This window comes from Boleophthalmus pectinirostris, unplaced genomic scaffold (genome assembly GCF_026225935.1).
Source record: "Boleophthalmus pectinirostris isolate CB_2022bp ecotype Guang Dong unplaced genomic scaffold, ASM2622593v1 HiC_scaffold_4, whole genome shotgun sequence".
Taxonomy (NCBI): domain Eukaryota; kingdom Metazoa; phylum Chordata; class Actinopteri; order Gobiiformes; family Gobiidae; genus Boleophthalmus; species Boleophthalmus pectinirostris.
This window is the reverse complement of record NW_026571353.1, coordinates 26,897,985-26,915,501: the sequence shown is the minus strand read 5'-3', so window position 1 is coordinate 26,915,501 and position 17,517 is coordinate 26,897,985. Positions and strand designations below refer to the sequence as shown.

At 35.7% G+C, this 17,517-nt stretch overlaps 1 protein-coding gene across 1 annotated transcript; it reads left to right on the top strand.

Moving 5' to 3' along the window:
* Positions 1 to 1,494: 1,494 nt before the first annotated feature.
* ccl27a (chemokine (C-C motif) ligand 27a) lies at positions 1,495 to 5,025 on the top strand. Its single transcript, XM_020937952.2, has 3 exons — positions 1,495 to 1,571; positions 3,759 to 3,876; positions 4,063 to 5,025. The coding sequence occupies exons 1-3, from the start codon at positions 1,508 to 1,510 to the stop codon at positions 4,172 to 4,174; spliced, it is 294 nt and encodes a 97-aa protein (XP_020793611.2). The 5' UTR covers positions 1,495 to 1,507; the 3' UTR covers positions 4,175 to 5,025.
* Positions 5,026 to 17,517: the final 12,492 nt, after the last annotated feature.

The window sequence follows — 17,517 nt, the reverse complement described above, 5'->3', positions numbered from 1 at the left end:
CAAATAATTCTAGTGATGGTGTATGGAGTTTAAAAACACAGTGGAGCACTTCCTGTATTACCACATGACATCACAAGGGAGAACGGTGTTTTTTTTTGTTTGAGAGAAGAACTCCTAACCTAAATCTGCAGGGTTTGTGTGTTAAGCATGTGTGAATAAAACAAAACACAACTCCAGGTATGTTTGTGATGAGGAAACAACATTATAACAGATCTTAGAAAATAGTGTAATATGGGCTTTTTAAGCAAATTTAATAAAAGCTCATATTGATCCATTGATGCAAAGTAACTACTATCACTGTTTTAGGTTAATGTGTGTCTCTAATGGACATTGTTTATTAGGCTGTTAACCTGAAAACCACCACTACATGACATCTCAAGGTGGAACAGACTATTATGATCTTTGGATATGTGGACAGACTTTAATAAACAAAGAGTTACTCAGATATGTGTGAATGAAACAAAACTCAACTCCATGTATGTTTTTAATGAGGTAACAACATTATAACATGACTTTAAGCTCACAAGAGTCAACTTTGCATAATACAGGACCTTTATAAACAAATTCTGAATGTGAATAAAAATTAAAAATAATTAGATAAATAAAAACTACTTGAAATTTCATTCGTTTTTTTAGACATAGATCTTGTTTTTCTACCAAACATATTATTGACAGGCTTTATCTGTTAGGCATGTTTTGACAGTTATCACTAGAGTACACATATCTACTTTATAATTATTTTTACAGATCCATGACATTTGTAATTGCATCAAGCTTCAGTTGCGTCTCAGGGGAAGTTTTGGCAAACGGTGTTCTCACAGTTGCATAAGTTTGCTTCAAAGAACTTGGCAAAATAGAGCATTGATTAAATCAAAAACAAAGTCACATTTTATTGTCTGATTTTACAGGCTGAGAAGCGGTAAGTGAGCGGTTCACAAAGACACACCTATGCACACAAATATGCATTGTGCTTATCATATTTTATCGCAGTTTTCTGAAAATATAGCTTCAAATTACATCCAGTTTTGACATTATCGTAACTAATTGACTCTTTATGACCAATTCTAGTTAAGATATATAGTCCCTTGCCCTTGGGTGCTTTAACCGTGACCCCTTTTAACAACGTGTGCCATTAATCAAATCAAAATCAGTTGAGAAAGTACTTATAATTAAACTTGTCAGGGCTTGTTTGCTTGGTGAAAACTTCTAGTTCATCAACGACTTAAAACCCTCACCACACTGTTTTCATAAAAGAATCGCAAAGGATTATTTAGCTGTCATCATCATTTGGTTTTGAATTGAACTGGTATGTTTTGTACCTTGATTGTGTGAACTGAAGCAGAAGTAAGTGAGCGGGTTGGTAGGTGGCGATGATGATGATGATGATGATGAAAGGGAGGAAAGGAGGAGAGGAGAGGAGGAGGGGTGAGGAGAGGAGGACGAGGGGGGGTAGTTCTTAAGGAGCTTGGGAACAGTCGGATCCAGACATTTCCGAACTGTCGTCATCATGGATCTCAAAGTGGTGTTCCTCGGAGTCTGCTTCTGTGCGTTTGCAGTCACCTACAGTGAAGGTGAGAAATAGACACTTTTATTTTGTGGTTTAGTCCTGCTCTAGTTTAGTTTAGTCCTGATTTTGCTCCAGTGTGCTTTAATGTGAAGTCTGTACACGTAAATGCATCATTAGATAATTGGGTTAAAGTTGCACACGTCATTTTAAAAGTAGGACAAAACCAGAACTAGACCAGGACCACACCAAGACTACGTCAGGCCAAAATCAGGATTAAAGCGGGACAAGTGTGAACACAGCCTAAGGGAAATTAGTACAGCTTGATAACGCATAGTTTTCTTCAAATTGCTTTTAAATTTGCTTGTATTTGTTCATGCAATTGTTAGGCAAGCAAGTCTTTATATGTATTTCAATGTGAGATTACAAACCTATTTTGGTATAACTTCGTGCTAAAAGAAAATCATGCTAAATGGAAAAATAAAATGGGGATTTCAAACATAAATATTGGATGTTTTTAAAGGGCTCATATTGCACAGCTTTCTGATCTTTGTTATAATGTTGTTTCCTCATTAAAACAGACCTCGAGTTGTGTTTTGTTTCATTCAGACATGTTTAACACACAAATCCTTCATATTTGTGTTCTTCTCTCAAATGGAAAACAATCTTTTCTACCTTGTGATGTCATGTGGTAATACAGTCCTCCACTTTGTTTTTAAATTCCATTCGCCTTCACTAGAATCATTTGGATAATTTCAGCCCTGCAATTGTTAATATCTACTATTAACGTGAAAAAAACTACTGCTACATGACATCACAAGGTGGAACTGAGCATTTTGAGACAGACTAATAATGAAGAATTACTCATTTAACATGTGTGAATTAAACAAAACACAACTCCAGGTATATTTTTAATGAGGTAGCAACATTATAACATGGCTTAGAACTTACAGTTGTGATCTTACAATGTACTACAAGTAATGCAATTTAAAAATCAAATTAAATGGGTCAAAAGTAATAAATTAAGATCATTATTCTGGATCCAGTCAGACATTTTATCTACAGATGTTCCCTTTTGTTGGAGACTTGAAGCATATACAGCTTGTCAAAATGTAAAGGCTTGCATCTGGTGTGCCAAACTGGGTCATGGGAAGGTGACACATACATTGACAGCTTATGTTATCTTATCTAAACTTCCCAAGAGTAAATATTTGTAGAAAAAGGATTCATCATAAATCACAATTAACCTAAAAATATGTCACTATCACAATGTATGCTTTTTACACTACATGCAGTAAGCTTCTAGCCTGATTCATCAGCCGGTTTCATTTGACCTCGCAGCATTAGAATTTGTTTGCTCGACAGTACGCGGGTACATTTTTTCATTTAACCAATTGCTGTATATTAAGCTTTTCCCAAATGCCATAGGAAGAAGGGCAATATATCTTTCCCCTTGATAAAATTCACTAAACATTCTCTTTATTCTGGCTTTAAATCCTCGATCTTGGGAATCGTTGCAAACACAGAATACATGGCTCTTCACTGACTGGCTGGTGTCTGGTGCCTGAACTTCTTTTTTGTGAACCGTCTAGTGTATTCCGATTTCTGACATAGCTGCATTCTACAAAAATAACATGAGACTTTTTTCAAAACAAAACAAAAACGTAAAAATCAAATAATTGGGGTTTAAATAAATTTTAATTACAAGGGTTCAAACAAGCTTCAATGCTACCAGTCATTCACAAAGTTCTTTCAATCCTAACCCACAATAATTTATAACAGATTGTATTAATAAATGGACATAATTAACTCACTATAAATGCCACGTTCCAAACAGGAAGTGCGCATGGGGGCACTTCTGGTTCCAGGTCACTTTGTATTGAAAAAACGTGGCCCCTCTCTCTTGAAATGCTGCTGTCAGTCTCCTTATTTGGGTCTTAAAATGTTCGTATTGACCCACTCTACATGATCCAGGTGTTTTATTTTGCTATATATTGTATTTTGTCTGTAAATATATTCTTATTCTAATACAGAACTGGCTCCAAATTCGCTCTTAGTCTCATGAGCTTCATTTGATCGGAGCCGGACATTATGGATGATGTCAGACTCCCTTAGTTCAATTCTTTATACAGTCTGTGGTGTAGAATCATTAATACTAGTACTGTAGTTCATATATGCACAATTAGCAACTCAATTTGTATGTGTTTAATTTCGGTTTAATTTAATCCATGCTAATTTATTTTCATTGTCATAGCTGGTATCCCCAGATGCTGCATGTCGACCAGAAGTGACATCGCTCCACGAGTCCTTTTCAATGTTCAGAGATGGGAGATACAACACAGCAGTGGAGCCTGTGACATCTCCGCACTCATGTAAGTCTTAAACTCATTTTTGAAATATAAAATTTTTAACTCAGCCTAAGTATGCAGGGTTTGGGTGTTGTTAAACTAAACTAAACGCAACTCTGGGTATATTTTAGATGAGGAAACAGTCTCACATAGAAAATACTGTAATATGGGCTCTTTAATCTTAATCCTATATTTTGTTTTCTTCTTCAGTCTTTATGTAAAAAGACACCAGCGACCGATTTGTGCAGATCCTAAACTGAAGAGTACTTTAATGAAAATTCAGAGCAGGAGGAAACGCAGCCATCGCAAGGATAAGGTCTGAATAAAAGTTTCCTTGGTGGAGACGTAACATGACCTTCCAAAACATGTCTGTACTTTTGTATTGTGTTCCATCCCTGACCCGCTCCCCTCTACCACAACGCAAAGAAAATAATATGTGAACTATGTGTGAGGAGAAAACCTGCAGCTAATCTCTGAGTACCATTTGAGACAATCTATGTCAGTTATATAAAGTTTTTTGGGGGGTTTTTTGTACTCTTCAAATGTTAATCTTGCTGGGCATTTTTGGTTTGGTTTTATGTCATCGTTGTTTTTGTTTAATATGTACAAAGTATTACTCAACACAGCTTATATGTAATCGTATTACACTGGATTAATGCTGTTTTGTTTTGTTTTTTTATATTTAAAGGTGCACTATGTAACTTTGTGGTTGGCAATCCGTCACCTGTTTGTTTCTATGGATACGTCATTGCTCAGCCTGGAATGTTCCACCGTATGACATTAAACAGCTCTACTTTACATTTACTCAATTACAGGTGGTGTTAAAGCTAAAATCAATACTTTGAAAAACACTGGCGTTCTGACTGTGAGCAAGCTTGCCTCTCCAGAGACCTGACCTGTAACTTGGTCTCCATGAGGATAGAAAGGTTTAATGCCATACTTGTGAAACATTCCAGACAAAGCAATAACATCTCCATGGAGAAAAGCATTTGACAGGCCCTTCACTACAAAATTTACACAATGCACTTTTAATGAACTTGTAAAATGTCACTAAACATTTAAACACAAATATAAAGAAATGTTGTTTTGTTTTGTTTTTATAACAAACCTTTAAAACAGGGATTTTGTTGTCTGTTGAAATAAAACAAATGTAAATAAATGAACTATAATCAACTATTCCCAGTGAGTTTTCTTCAGTACACACTAGGGATGTAACAATAACCGAAATATCGTGATATCGTATCGTCAAAAGTCTCACAATAACATCCTAATATCTGTCACAATATATCGAATTACAGGTTCCTTTGCTTAAATGCATGGTTTTATAATAGTAACAACTTATAAACATAGGGGACTACATATCCCATGATTCATTTCAGCGCAAACAACATGAAGAAATATGTTTTTGATGTGAATTCTTGGGATTATGATGGAAATAATTCACACCAAAATCTTGTCAAGGTATTTTAAAAGCAAAAAAGTCTCCTATCTACAATTATATCAGCGTCTTCAAAATAATCGCAATAAATATCGTACCGTGAGACGCATATCATGAAAATATCGTACCGAGAGATTTGGATATCGTTACATCCCTAGTTCATACATTAGACTTTTACACATTATTTTCTGGAGTGCAGGGACATCTGGTGTATTAGAAATTATAAGTGTGTCTGGCAGTGCATTTGTTCTGTTTTGGGTTTTGAAGTGTCTTGCCCAAGGATACAATGGCAGTACTTTATGTGCTTGAATAAATAACTACACTAAACTTGCCAGAACTATAAAGATAATTGATGCTTTATTAGACTTTAATTGTTAATTTAACACTCACACATCTGATCATAAACAAATGATTTATCTGGAACTACAACAGACGATCTACACTGGAAAAAAACAACATCTAGGTAAGTTAAAGTGACTTACATTAAGAACATTTTACTTTATTTGCGTCGATTCAACTTGACAAGTAAAATTATCTACCAATGGAATACGTCTGTTTTTCTTAATTCAAGCAATATTCGGTTTTGTTTCTTATTTTTAAGCAAGGCAAGTTTATTTGTATAGCACAATTTGTACACAAAGTAATTCAAAGTGCTTTACAGAATAATAAAAACATTAAAATCACAATTAAAACAAATCAAAACATAAATAATCATCATAAAATTAAAGATTAAAATTTTTAAAAAAGGAAGCAAGTAAGTAAGTTTTTTATTGATAAATAAGAGATAATTTTACTTGTCAAGTGAAATTTATTGAAATCATGACAAGACTTTCTTAATTCAAGTCATCTTAACTTGACCAAATTTGGGGGGTTTTGCAGTGTAATGTGTGCATTGTGTGGTAACCATGGTAACGCCTACAATTCCTCCATTAAAGATACACGTAGGACAGCCCCAGCATGATGTTACTGCAAGGTATTAACAAAATAAAAAGAAATTAATGTATAGATTCAGTTATAATCCAATGCATTTGTGCAAGAGGCAAAACCAGCATTGCAAAAAGTGAAATCCACGCTTGTCTTTTCATTTTTTTTAAGCGTATAATCTAAACCGTGGAAGTCCCAGTTCTGCTCTCTTCCTGTAAACTAATGTGGGTAAAGTCCATTGAGTGCATAGAAACTGTAGCACTAATCTCTGTCACACATCTCTGCATCATGTGATCACGTAAAGCGGGGCGAGAGCTAGAGTTTCTTCACATGTTTTATGGGTAAATGACAGAAAACTCCCTGAAGGATAAAATGACTCACAAACGTTCTCCGACAGGCCCATTCTTTATCTTAAGTTGTTTCAATAAAGCAAGTCCCCTCAGATCCTCACGTGTGGCCGAGATCTAGAAGCTACACAAACAAAGGTGTTAACAGGACGGTGTTTTGAACCATGAGTGAAAAATATGTTTCATAGGGCTGGGTGATAGAGTGATAAAAAATGAAATTAAGATCTCTTTTAATTGACAATATACTGTACTTTTTAGTCTTCTCAGATCAGATTCAGTGTTTCTTAAAGGCCCATCTAACTCGATTTTCTGATTTATGATATAATTTTGTTTCAGTCACGCATGTTTAATACACAAATCCTGCATATTTACGCTGAGTTCTTCTCTCAAACAGAAAACATTCTTCTAAAACAGGAACCTCTACGTAAGTGTTTCACAAACTTTTTTCCGGGGACCCATATTTTAAAAGTCACAACTCAACTCTTCGAGACCCAAGTCCATAGACATTATTCGTAAATCGCAAAATAAAGTTGCATTTGACCATTATTGAACATTAATGAGGATATTGTATTGTTGACTGAGTGATCGTGTCTCTCTGAACAATTAATATTACTCAAAAAAAGGAAATGTCTTTAAAATTATGCTTTGAGATTGTAATAAATAGTGAAAGATTATGAAAGGAAATAATGATGGTGAAAATGATATTAGTTAAGTATAGTGATTAAAAATGTTTATAAAAAATGGAGGAAAAGGAAAGAGAGAGAAAGGAAAATGAATTTTAATTATAAACTGGCAGTGTGTTTATACTGCACTATTACATTACTTTTGTTTTATTTAACTACATTTGTTATAGGTGTTGCTCTATGTTTTTGTGTTTTGTTTTTATGTTGATTATTGTATTTTGTTAAATGTTATATTTTGTTGCCTTTGATTAAAAAAACAAAACAAAACAAAAAAAACAATGAAAAACTGTATTTGAACCAGTGATTAAAGGGATCCATAAGTTGTAATATTAAATGTAGCCCATTTCTTTTTCCTTTCAGCGTTCAATTGAACCTAGCCTGATTCATCAGATGGTTTCACTTTGTAGAAACTGTTTGATCTCGCAGCATTAGAATTTGTTAGCTCGACGATAGATGGGTACTTTTTTTTATTTCACCAATCGCTGCTATTTGGTCATGGCATAAGTAATGCGCCGCTAACGGGGCTAACAGGTATATTAAGCTTTTCCCAAATCCCGTAGGAAGAAGGGCAATAATGTTTTTCTCCTTGATAAAATTCACCAAAAATTCTCTTTGTTCCGGCTTTAAATCCTCGATCTCGGGAATCGTTGACAACACTGAATGTATGGCTCTTTGCTGATTGGCTGGTGCCCGAACTTGCACTTCCGGGGGTTCTTGTAAACCGTCTAGTGTATTTTGATTCTGACCTAGTCGCTGGAGAGAAATGAAATTGAGCGGAGGCATTAGATGGCGCCAGCCTGGCTAAATTAAACCAGCAACATTGGAACAAAATAGTCAATAAAATAATAACAAAAAGATTAGAAATTATACAAAACATGTCTTAACATTTCAACATGTGTCAGAAGTGTATATTGCAGAACTGCATTCAGATCGTGACAAGGCGACCCCCAAAAAAATCTCTTGTGACCCACTTGAGGGACACGAAACAAGCAACCACTACAAGACATCACAAAGAGGAACAGAACATTTCGAGCTTTGTAGAGAGTTACTCAAACATGTGTGAATGAAAATGAACACTTTTCCTCTCCCACTCTACTCCTATTGATCAGCCTTCACATGCTCTGAGTGAGAAAATCGTGACATGATTTTTTTTAGCATATACTGTTTTTCTGACAGCTTTTTTTTTGCTTTACTTCACATTCAACACAACTCAGAGACAATACAATTTTTATTGATTACAAACTCATCTACCAGCCTATTTAGTCTAAAAAGTGGATGAGAGAGGTGTGTTGTCCCATTTTGTGCAATCTACTCTTTGCAGTAAAGTGTTCAGATAAAGCTAAATGTCAACACCCAAACAAAATACTGGTCTCTACTGAGAATTTAAAGGTGATAAAATCTATTTATCTCTAGGCAATATCTTAAGTGTATTTTCATCCCACAAATTGCTGCTTTTACCATACAGCAGGAAGTTTGTGTGTGAAGTTTGTGTTATGTGCGTGTGTAGGTTTTGCCTAATAAATAATAAAAAAGACAGACTTGATTTATAGACAATAGTAATAACAGACTGCAAGTTCAATAAACATATAAACCTATAAGCCTCACACTGTTGCTAAACTTTGAATGAAGTCCAAAGTTATAATTATACCAACTGGTGCCAAGAAGATTCAATAGTTTGTGTTGATGTTGCAACAATTAACATGTCAACATCAAGTGAGTTTGTACCTCTGTCTATATTTTTATATTTGAACTGATGATTAGATGATCGTTTATGGAAGGAATTTGTCTTGGGACCGATTTCACATGCTCAAGTTCATGTTCAAAGTTCAAGATCAAAAATGTAATTTGCTTAAAGGTCCTATGTCACGCAAAATGGACTCTTGTGAGCTTTAAGCCATGTTAGAATATCGTTAGCTCATCAAAAACATACCTGGAGTTGTGTTTTGTTAGCCAGGCTGGTGCCACCTAGTGCCTCCACTCAGTTTCATTTCTCTCCAGCAACTAGGTCAGGAATCAAAATACACTAGACGGTTCACAAAAACCCCAGAAGTGCAAGTTCGTGCACCGGCCAATCAGCAAAGAGACATATATTCAGTGTTGTCAACAATTCCCAAGATTGAGGATTTAAAGCCGGAACAAAGAGAAAAAAAGGAAAGATGTTATTACCCTTTTCCTGTGGGATTTGGGAAAAGCATAAGATACCAGTTAGTGCCATTAGCAGCACATTATATACCATACTACTAAATAGCAGTGATTGGTTAAATAAAAAAGTACCCTCCCATCAAACGAACGAATTCTAATGCTGCGAGGTCAGACCGTTTCAACGAAGTGAAACTGGCTGATGAATCAGGCTTGTGTTTTGTTGCATTAACACATGTTTGAGTAATCCTGCATTATTGTTCTGTTTACATCTTATTTATTAATTAATTTATTAATTTATTTATTTATTGCTCATGCTATTGTTTTTTGGCATCAATTTAAAGAGAACAACAACAACAAAATCTGTCAATTAACATGAATACATATTTCTAATGTTATTTGCCTTGTCTTTGCTGCATGAACAAAAGCAACAGGAAGAAGCTAAATCTTATAAACCCTGCTCTCTAAACATCTCTAAAGATCAAAATGCTCTGTTTCACTTTATGACGCCTTGAAGAGCTAGTTTTCAAGTTAACAGCGACCTTTTACCTTTAGGTCAATTCCAGGCCTGAAATCACATAAAATAATTGTAGTGTATGGAGTTTAAAAACACAGTGGAGCACTTTTTGTATTACTACATGGCATCACAAAGTGGAACAGAGGGTTTTCAGTTTGAGAGAAGAACTCAGTCTTTAAATATGCAGGGTTTTTGTGTTAAACATGTGTGAATGAAATGCAACTCCAGGTATGTTTTTGATGAGGAAACAACATTATAACATAGATCAGAAAATGGTGCAATATGGGTAATTTAACACAGAGAAAATACATCACAGCAACATACGCCCATACAAATGAAATCCACCACTGAACATAAATAAGAGACTAAGTATAACCAAGACTAATACACCATCAGGGACCTTTAAGTCACTTTCTACACCTAAGCAATTCACAGTTTTATGTTCTATTAGTAATTCCCCATCCCCTAAACCTATATGCAGGGAACTGATGAGCAGGCCTGTCACGATATTTACTACTAACTTATCGTTCAATATATGAAAGTTGGAACAGAGCTTAATATTTACCATGGGTACAATTTCTATGCAACAACTGAGAGATTTTTGTTATTTTTGCAGTAATTCGATGAGATTGGAGATGTAAAAGGTTACATAAGTTGGCGTGATTTTAACTTTAACTGCCATGTGGTATTAAAGGCTTTGAATTATTTTGTACTTTTGAGTGCCTTAGTTTTTTCTACTTTGTATTTGAGACAGGTCCCTACACCGAAGAGCACTGAAAGGACAATTCTGCACAATCTCTGTCTATCCAAGTATCACTCCTTCCCCCCAAAGTTTTGCAGAAGTTACATAAGTGACTTCTATGGCTAAGTATTTGTTTATTTTGCCCTTTCTTTGTTGCAGCACAGGCCTTTTAATGATACTGTTTATTTAAAAATGGTTTGCTTAAAGGCTCAACTACGGCTCAGGGTACCAACTTTTGAAAAGAGGTGGGGTTCAATTATTGACGTTTTCAAATAAGACATTTATGCCCTAACATGCCTTTATTTTATTTATTTTTTATTTTAATGGGATTTTCCTGCTGTATTTTATTATGTCAGTGGTATAAGTAGTTTCAGTATTATGTAATAACTAGTTTCCATATTATGGTTTATCATAGTTTATGGGTACTTCTAGATTATATGAAAAAGAAAATAAGAGATTTATCATTCTGACAGGCTCGTTGATTAAAGGTTGTATAGAGGATTTTCCAAGGAACAAGAAATCCAGCGACTGTTTGTCCTTTTTCAAATGTTGCGCATGCGTGAAACCACCCCCCCTCCCCTACAGCTCCCTACGTAGAAACGCCTCCTCCCGCCTCCTCGTTACGCCAGAAACAGGTTTGTTTACAGCCGGTGCGCTGCACATGACTTGTAAACAACTAACTACAGTGTTGGTTAGGCAAGACGGAGAAGTGAGGAGCGGGGGGAGCGGGTGCGCGGACATTTCGTGCGCGGACGAGAAGTAAGGAGCAGGGAGAAGAGCGGAGCAGGGAGCAGGGAGAGGAGAGAGGAGAGGGGAGCGGTGCGCGGAGATTCCGTGCCCGGAGAAGTGAGGAGCAGGGGGAAGAGCGGAACGGGCAGCGGGGACAGGAGCAGGAAAGGGGTGCAGAGAAGGTTGCGCGGAGATTCAGTGCGAATGAACTAGCTACAACACGCAGCAGCAAGCGGACTCTTTCTTTGCATTGAAAATTACGTTTTCAGACATAGGATATCGCTTTCGTGTCCTGAAAAACGTTTGTCTAGCTCTTGGAAATAAAGTACGTTTTCATAATAAGCAGAAGTGACCTGTCCAGGAGTAATTTGGCGACCAATGCGTCAGTCTTTAGACCCTGCGTCTGCTTCAGTCGCGCCATCGCTGGAATGAATCTCCAAGAATCACCTTAGTTTGGCTTCGCTGCTTTTCTCCTTGTCTTCTTCTTTCAGCGACCTCAAAAACGGACTTTCTTTTGCGGCGAACTGCTCCTGGATTCTTGTCTGCCATTGCAACAAACTTTGTGCTAACTGCAAGGAAGATATAGGTCAAAAAAAGCCGCTAAGAACTGTTGCGTTGGTGGAGTAAACAGCGTCTGTGCGTCTTGCGTCTGTGGACTGCGTGACAGGCGTACGTAAACCACGTAACGGCAGCGCGCAGGCAAGTCAGTTACGCTAGAAACGTAGGGAGATTGATTGACAGCCTGTCAGCTAACAGATAACGAGGCAGTGTCGTTATCTATTGGCAAATGTTTAGCCCCACCACGTCCAGAGTTGATGAATTTTTATTCTCTTTTTTTTTTGGTCATCATAATTACAAGGCTACTGCACCTCTATAATGCTATCATTGACAATTTGAAACCAAAAAAAAAATCCTCCATACAACCTTTAATGGAGACAACCAACTTTCAAAGGATGTATTAGTGCAACAGCTCCCTCTAGTGGATTAATTGTAATATAATCCAAAACTGTGCAACGTGATCCATTTAAAGGTGCACTGTGTAACCTTTCTGGTAGTTTTTTTTATACAACTTTCTTCTCCATGTAGATGTTGATGCTTTGCCTGGAATGTTCCACAGTATTGTATTAAACTTGCACTTACTCAATATTTATTAAATTACAGTCATGTCAATTGCTAAAATACTAGTACACCTCTGAAAATCATGCATTTTTACAGTGAGTGGGGTTGCCTCTCCATAGATCTGACCTGTAACTTGGCCTAGTGGTCTTCTGTTAGTCTTCAAGGAGATAAATATGCAGGTTTAATGCTACATTTTAGGGAAATACTAGTAAATTACATCTCCATGGAGACAGGCAGATCGCAAACTCATAAGAAAACAGGTTACGTAAATCATCTTTAAATTTCAGAATCCCACACTGGAAATAAACAATATCTAGGTAAGTTAAAATGACTTAAATTAAGAACATTTTACTTTATTTGAGTAGATGCAACCTGACAAGTAAAATTATCTGCCAATGGAATATGTGTGTTTTTCTTAATTCAATTCAATTAAGTGCAAATAGTTCTTGTTTTTTCTTATTTTAAGTATAGCAAGATGTATTTTTATATTTTAAGTACAAAAACTCTTATGCCACTTGCAGAAATTTTAGTTGTCAAGTGAAATTTACTCAAGTCACGATAAAACTTTCTTAATTAAAGTCATCCTAACTTGACTAGATTTTGTTTTTTGCAGTGCTTTTCTTACTTAACTCTTCCAACTGTGTATTTTTTAAGCACTTTGCTATTGATAGGCTTACAGAGATGTATTTTTTCTCTTTTGCAATGCTGGTTCTTGGAAATAAGAAATTCCACCCACAGAAATTGTAGCTATTGTGAAATATAAAGTGAAATTACTACAGTACATCTGACTCAGGAGCAGACAGGCGCCTTTAACACGGTAATAATTATTCATGAACCTGCAATGATTCAATGATGATTAATATAAGCTCTGTGTTTGTTATCCTGTGGGTGGGTGATATTGACAAAAATACTGGTGCATATATATAAATATATTTTTATTATGCAGATGACAATATTCAGCCAATATTTTTACAGTCTTTCAAAAAATTTGCTAAAACCTGCCTGTAGATGAGATCAAAATATTGCAGAAATATACCACTTCATACTCGTGGTGGAAGAAGTAATTTAGTTTTTTTGGTCAATTTTGTTACTTAAGTAAAAGTATAGATAGTCGAGTAAGAAATCACTCAAGTAGAAGTAAAAGTATCACATGAAAAATCTGCTTCAGCAAAAGTATTAAAATACCCCTTTAAAATGTACTTGAAGAGTGAAAAGTAAAAGTATTTTGCATATTTTGAGAAAAGCTTAAAACAGACATGTCAGACTGCCCGCTGGCTTCAGATAGGCTATAGAGTCATTATATAAAATGTTGTTATTATTTTATATTATACTTGTTCTGGATTCAATGTTTAAGCAAAACTATTATTATTTATTTTAATAAGAAAAGGTTTAACATTACAAATCTCCGAAGAAGAGAAAGCATGCAGATGTTGCTGAAATTTTTCAATAAATATTTAGTTTGGCCCATGACTTAGTCCCAGTTTTTAATTTCGGGCCCTCTGTGAATTTGAGTTTGACGCCCCTGGCTTAAAATATAGTGATTTTAATAAAGATTTGTGCTGATCTTTGTTCAACAGAAACAACTAAATCAATTGTTTGGTTTTTTTTCTTTGCAGTTTTTCTCTGAATGTTTTCATTTTCTCAAACTATGAATGCAAACTCAAAAGTAAACTCCTCTGCCTTTTCAGCAGGTCTCACATAATAATAAAAAATACTTTTACTTTTCATTTGTTGAAATTAGAAGAAGTAGGAAGAAAAATACAAAGTAAAAAGATCCACTCTAAAATGTTCTCAAGTACAGAAACTTTTACTTCACGTTCCACCCCTGCTTTATATCCTTTATTTTTTTAATTTTACACTTTTATACTTTCTAATCTCTTCTAACTGCATCCATTTAAATACCTTTAATTGTACTTTATATAATTATTTTGCATACCTCCAAAACAACAATTGCAAATCATGATTATTATGTAGCTTTCACCTCTACTTCCGGCAGTTTAAATCAAACCACTGTCAAGATGAATCTAATGTGTTTGTTAAAAGTTAAAATATGTAGTTTGCTTGTGAGGAAATCTGATGAGGACAATAGAAAGACAGAAAGTATTTGCATTATGTAAATTACTGAACATTGTAGCCTCCCCCATGGGTGCAAAAATCTGTAAAGCAGAATTAATATAATCCACATCTTCAGTTATTATTAGTTTTGATGAGGACACAAACATTTCTGAATTGTATGTTTTTTTTTCAGTTGCGTTTAGTCTTTGAAGTAAGAGCTGATAAAAGCAGGTGACGAAAGTTTCCTCCTTCCTCAAACAAAGGATCAGAAAGAATTACGTTACACAATTTTGTTCATATAATTACTCAAGCGTCAGTTTGAACAATGTTTAACTGAGAGGCCTGTAAGTGATCATGCCTCAAATGTAAAACTGAGACCAGTAATTTTACACTTTTAAATAACCAATTTTTGTCAAGTCAAGTTGATTTATAAAGTGCATTTAAAAATAATCACAGCTGCCCAAAGTGTTGTACAAACGCAATGTAAAGTGCAGTGTAAATTTGGAAAAACAAGAGTGAATGTTTTTGCAAAAATCTTCAATATAATGATCTTAAAAGTGCACTAAGTAACTTTTTGTTTGGGGCTCTGTCACCTTCTTGTTTCTACTGATATGTCACTGCTCTGCTTCAAAATATGACATTAAACAGCTCTACTTCATATTTATTCAATTACAGGTGGTTTTATAGCTCAAAAATACCTAGAAAAACAGGCATTCTGACTGTGAGCGGGTTCGCCTCTCCACAGATCTAACCTGTAACTTGGTCTGGTTTGGTCTCCATGGCGATAGAAAGGTTTAATACCACACTGTGAAACATTGCAGACAAAGCGATAACATCTCCACAGAGAAAAGCATTTGACAGACCGTCCACCAGAAAAGTACATTTTTTTAGTTATAAAACCACTTGTCAGAGCAGTTTATATTTATTTTAAGAAATTATTAACCTGATTAATTATTTATTATTAAAAAGCACTTTTCTTGATTATAGAATTTTGTATTTTAGGTCATCACGATCTCCCCTCCTCTATCCATCCATCCATTTTCTTCTGCTTATCCGGCGCCGGGTCGCGGAGGCAGCAGTCTAAGCAGGGACTCCCAGACTTCCTCCTCCCCAGACACGTCCCCCTCCGTCCCTCCTCCTGCCACCTGTAGCAGCAGGGCGAGGAAGGCAGTGCCAGCACCTAGAGAGGAGGGGAGATATTATTTTGTGACCATTAAATTGCTATTGAAAGTCAACCATGGACAATATTATATTTTAAAAAATTCAAATAAACTGATAAAGGCACTTTCTGGATCTCCGTGAGTGCTTATTTTTTTTTATTATGTGAGTTACAAACCTCAAAAAGGGCACAACACCACCTGTAATTGAATAAATTTAGGGTAGAGCTGGTTAATGTCATACTGTGGAACATTCCAGCTTCATAGATACAAGCAGGTGACAAACCAAACAAAAGTTACATAGTGCACCTGTGAAGTCAGTCCTGATGTTGACAGGAAGCCAGCGCAGAGAGGCCACATGAGAATTGTGCTCATATTTCCTGGTACCTGTGAGATTTTCGGTCAGGTGGACGGTACAGTTTACAGTACAGGAAATTACAGTCAGTGGTGGGGAGTAACTGGATACATGTACTTAGAATACATGTACACAATTAGTGAGAAAAATAGAAAACATAGCTCTTATTGCCTTATACATGTGTCATTTTCCCTAACTAGTGGTAGGAAATGCATAACAAAAGGTGAAGCAAACATAAAGCTGTTCTATCCTATTTTACAATGTATTTTAAATTATAGTAATGTAAAAGTAAACAGAATGCAGTACTCTGATTGGCCCGTGTATCAGAATGTGTTACAAAGCACATTTCAATGCAGGTATTCAGCATTCTGTAACTAAATACACTTTGAGATGATTCTTCCCATCGCTAATTACAGGAGTTCAATTAACAGGTGATGAAGGCGTGAATAACCTGCCCCAGGTCAGGGTGGGACAGGTGTGGCTTCACTTTTCTAAGAAGCAGAGTTGGTGAAAGTCTGATCTGACCTGATAGGGCTGATCTGTTGGTCAAATTTTACATACCCATCTAAAACAACACCACTAATCACAGCAAGAGAAACTCGAAGACCTCAGAGTTTTGGCATCAGATAAATCAGCACATACTACCATGTCCATGCACCAACTGAAGATTCACGAGTAAAAACCACGCCACAACAAAAGTGTACAATAAAGATATTTATCGATGAGAGTGGAGACAGATGGTGTTGCTGGGATAGGCCTGTGTAAACAGGACTTCTGGGTAATTGAAGGTGTGAGCTGAGCTGTGGTGTCACTGGAGAAGAGCAGGAGGAGGCTGAGGTGTGGTCCTACTCCTGAAACTCACTCAATCACAGTAACTCCACTTATTAAAGGTGCAATGCGTAACTTTCTATGGGCCAGCACCTACTTGTCTCCAGGTTTCCAAGTTAAGATGACTTCAATTAAGAAAGTTTTATCAAGATTTGAGTAAATTTCACTTGACAGGTAAAATTATCTGACAGTGGATCAAGACTTTTTGTTGTTAAAATATGAAAATACATCTTGCTACACCAAAAAACAACAACTCTTTGAGCTTAAAATAAAAAACAAAATCAAATGTTGCTTGAATTAAGAAACCCACACTTACTGCATTGGTAGATAATTTTACTTGTCAAGTTGAATCTACTCAAATAAAGTAAAATGTTCTTAATTTAAGTTATTTTAACTTACTTAGATATTGTTCTTTGCAGTGTAATAAACAATCTTCAGTCAAACAGCTACACTTTTGTGTATCTATGAAACATGAATTATATCAGCATTAGTGACATTGTGTTGACATGAGAATGGATCAAACAGTGCATAAAAGCCTAATGAAGGCTGTCCCTCACTAAACTTTTACAATTTACCACTGAACTGGCTACTTAACATTACTGATTGTAGTGTCAAATTAAACAAGTGAGTTT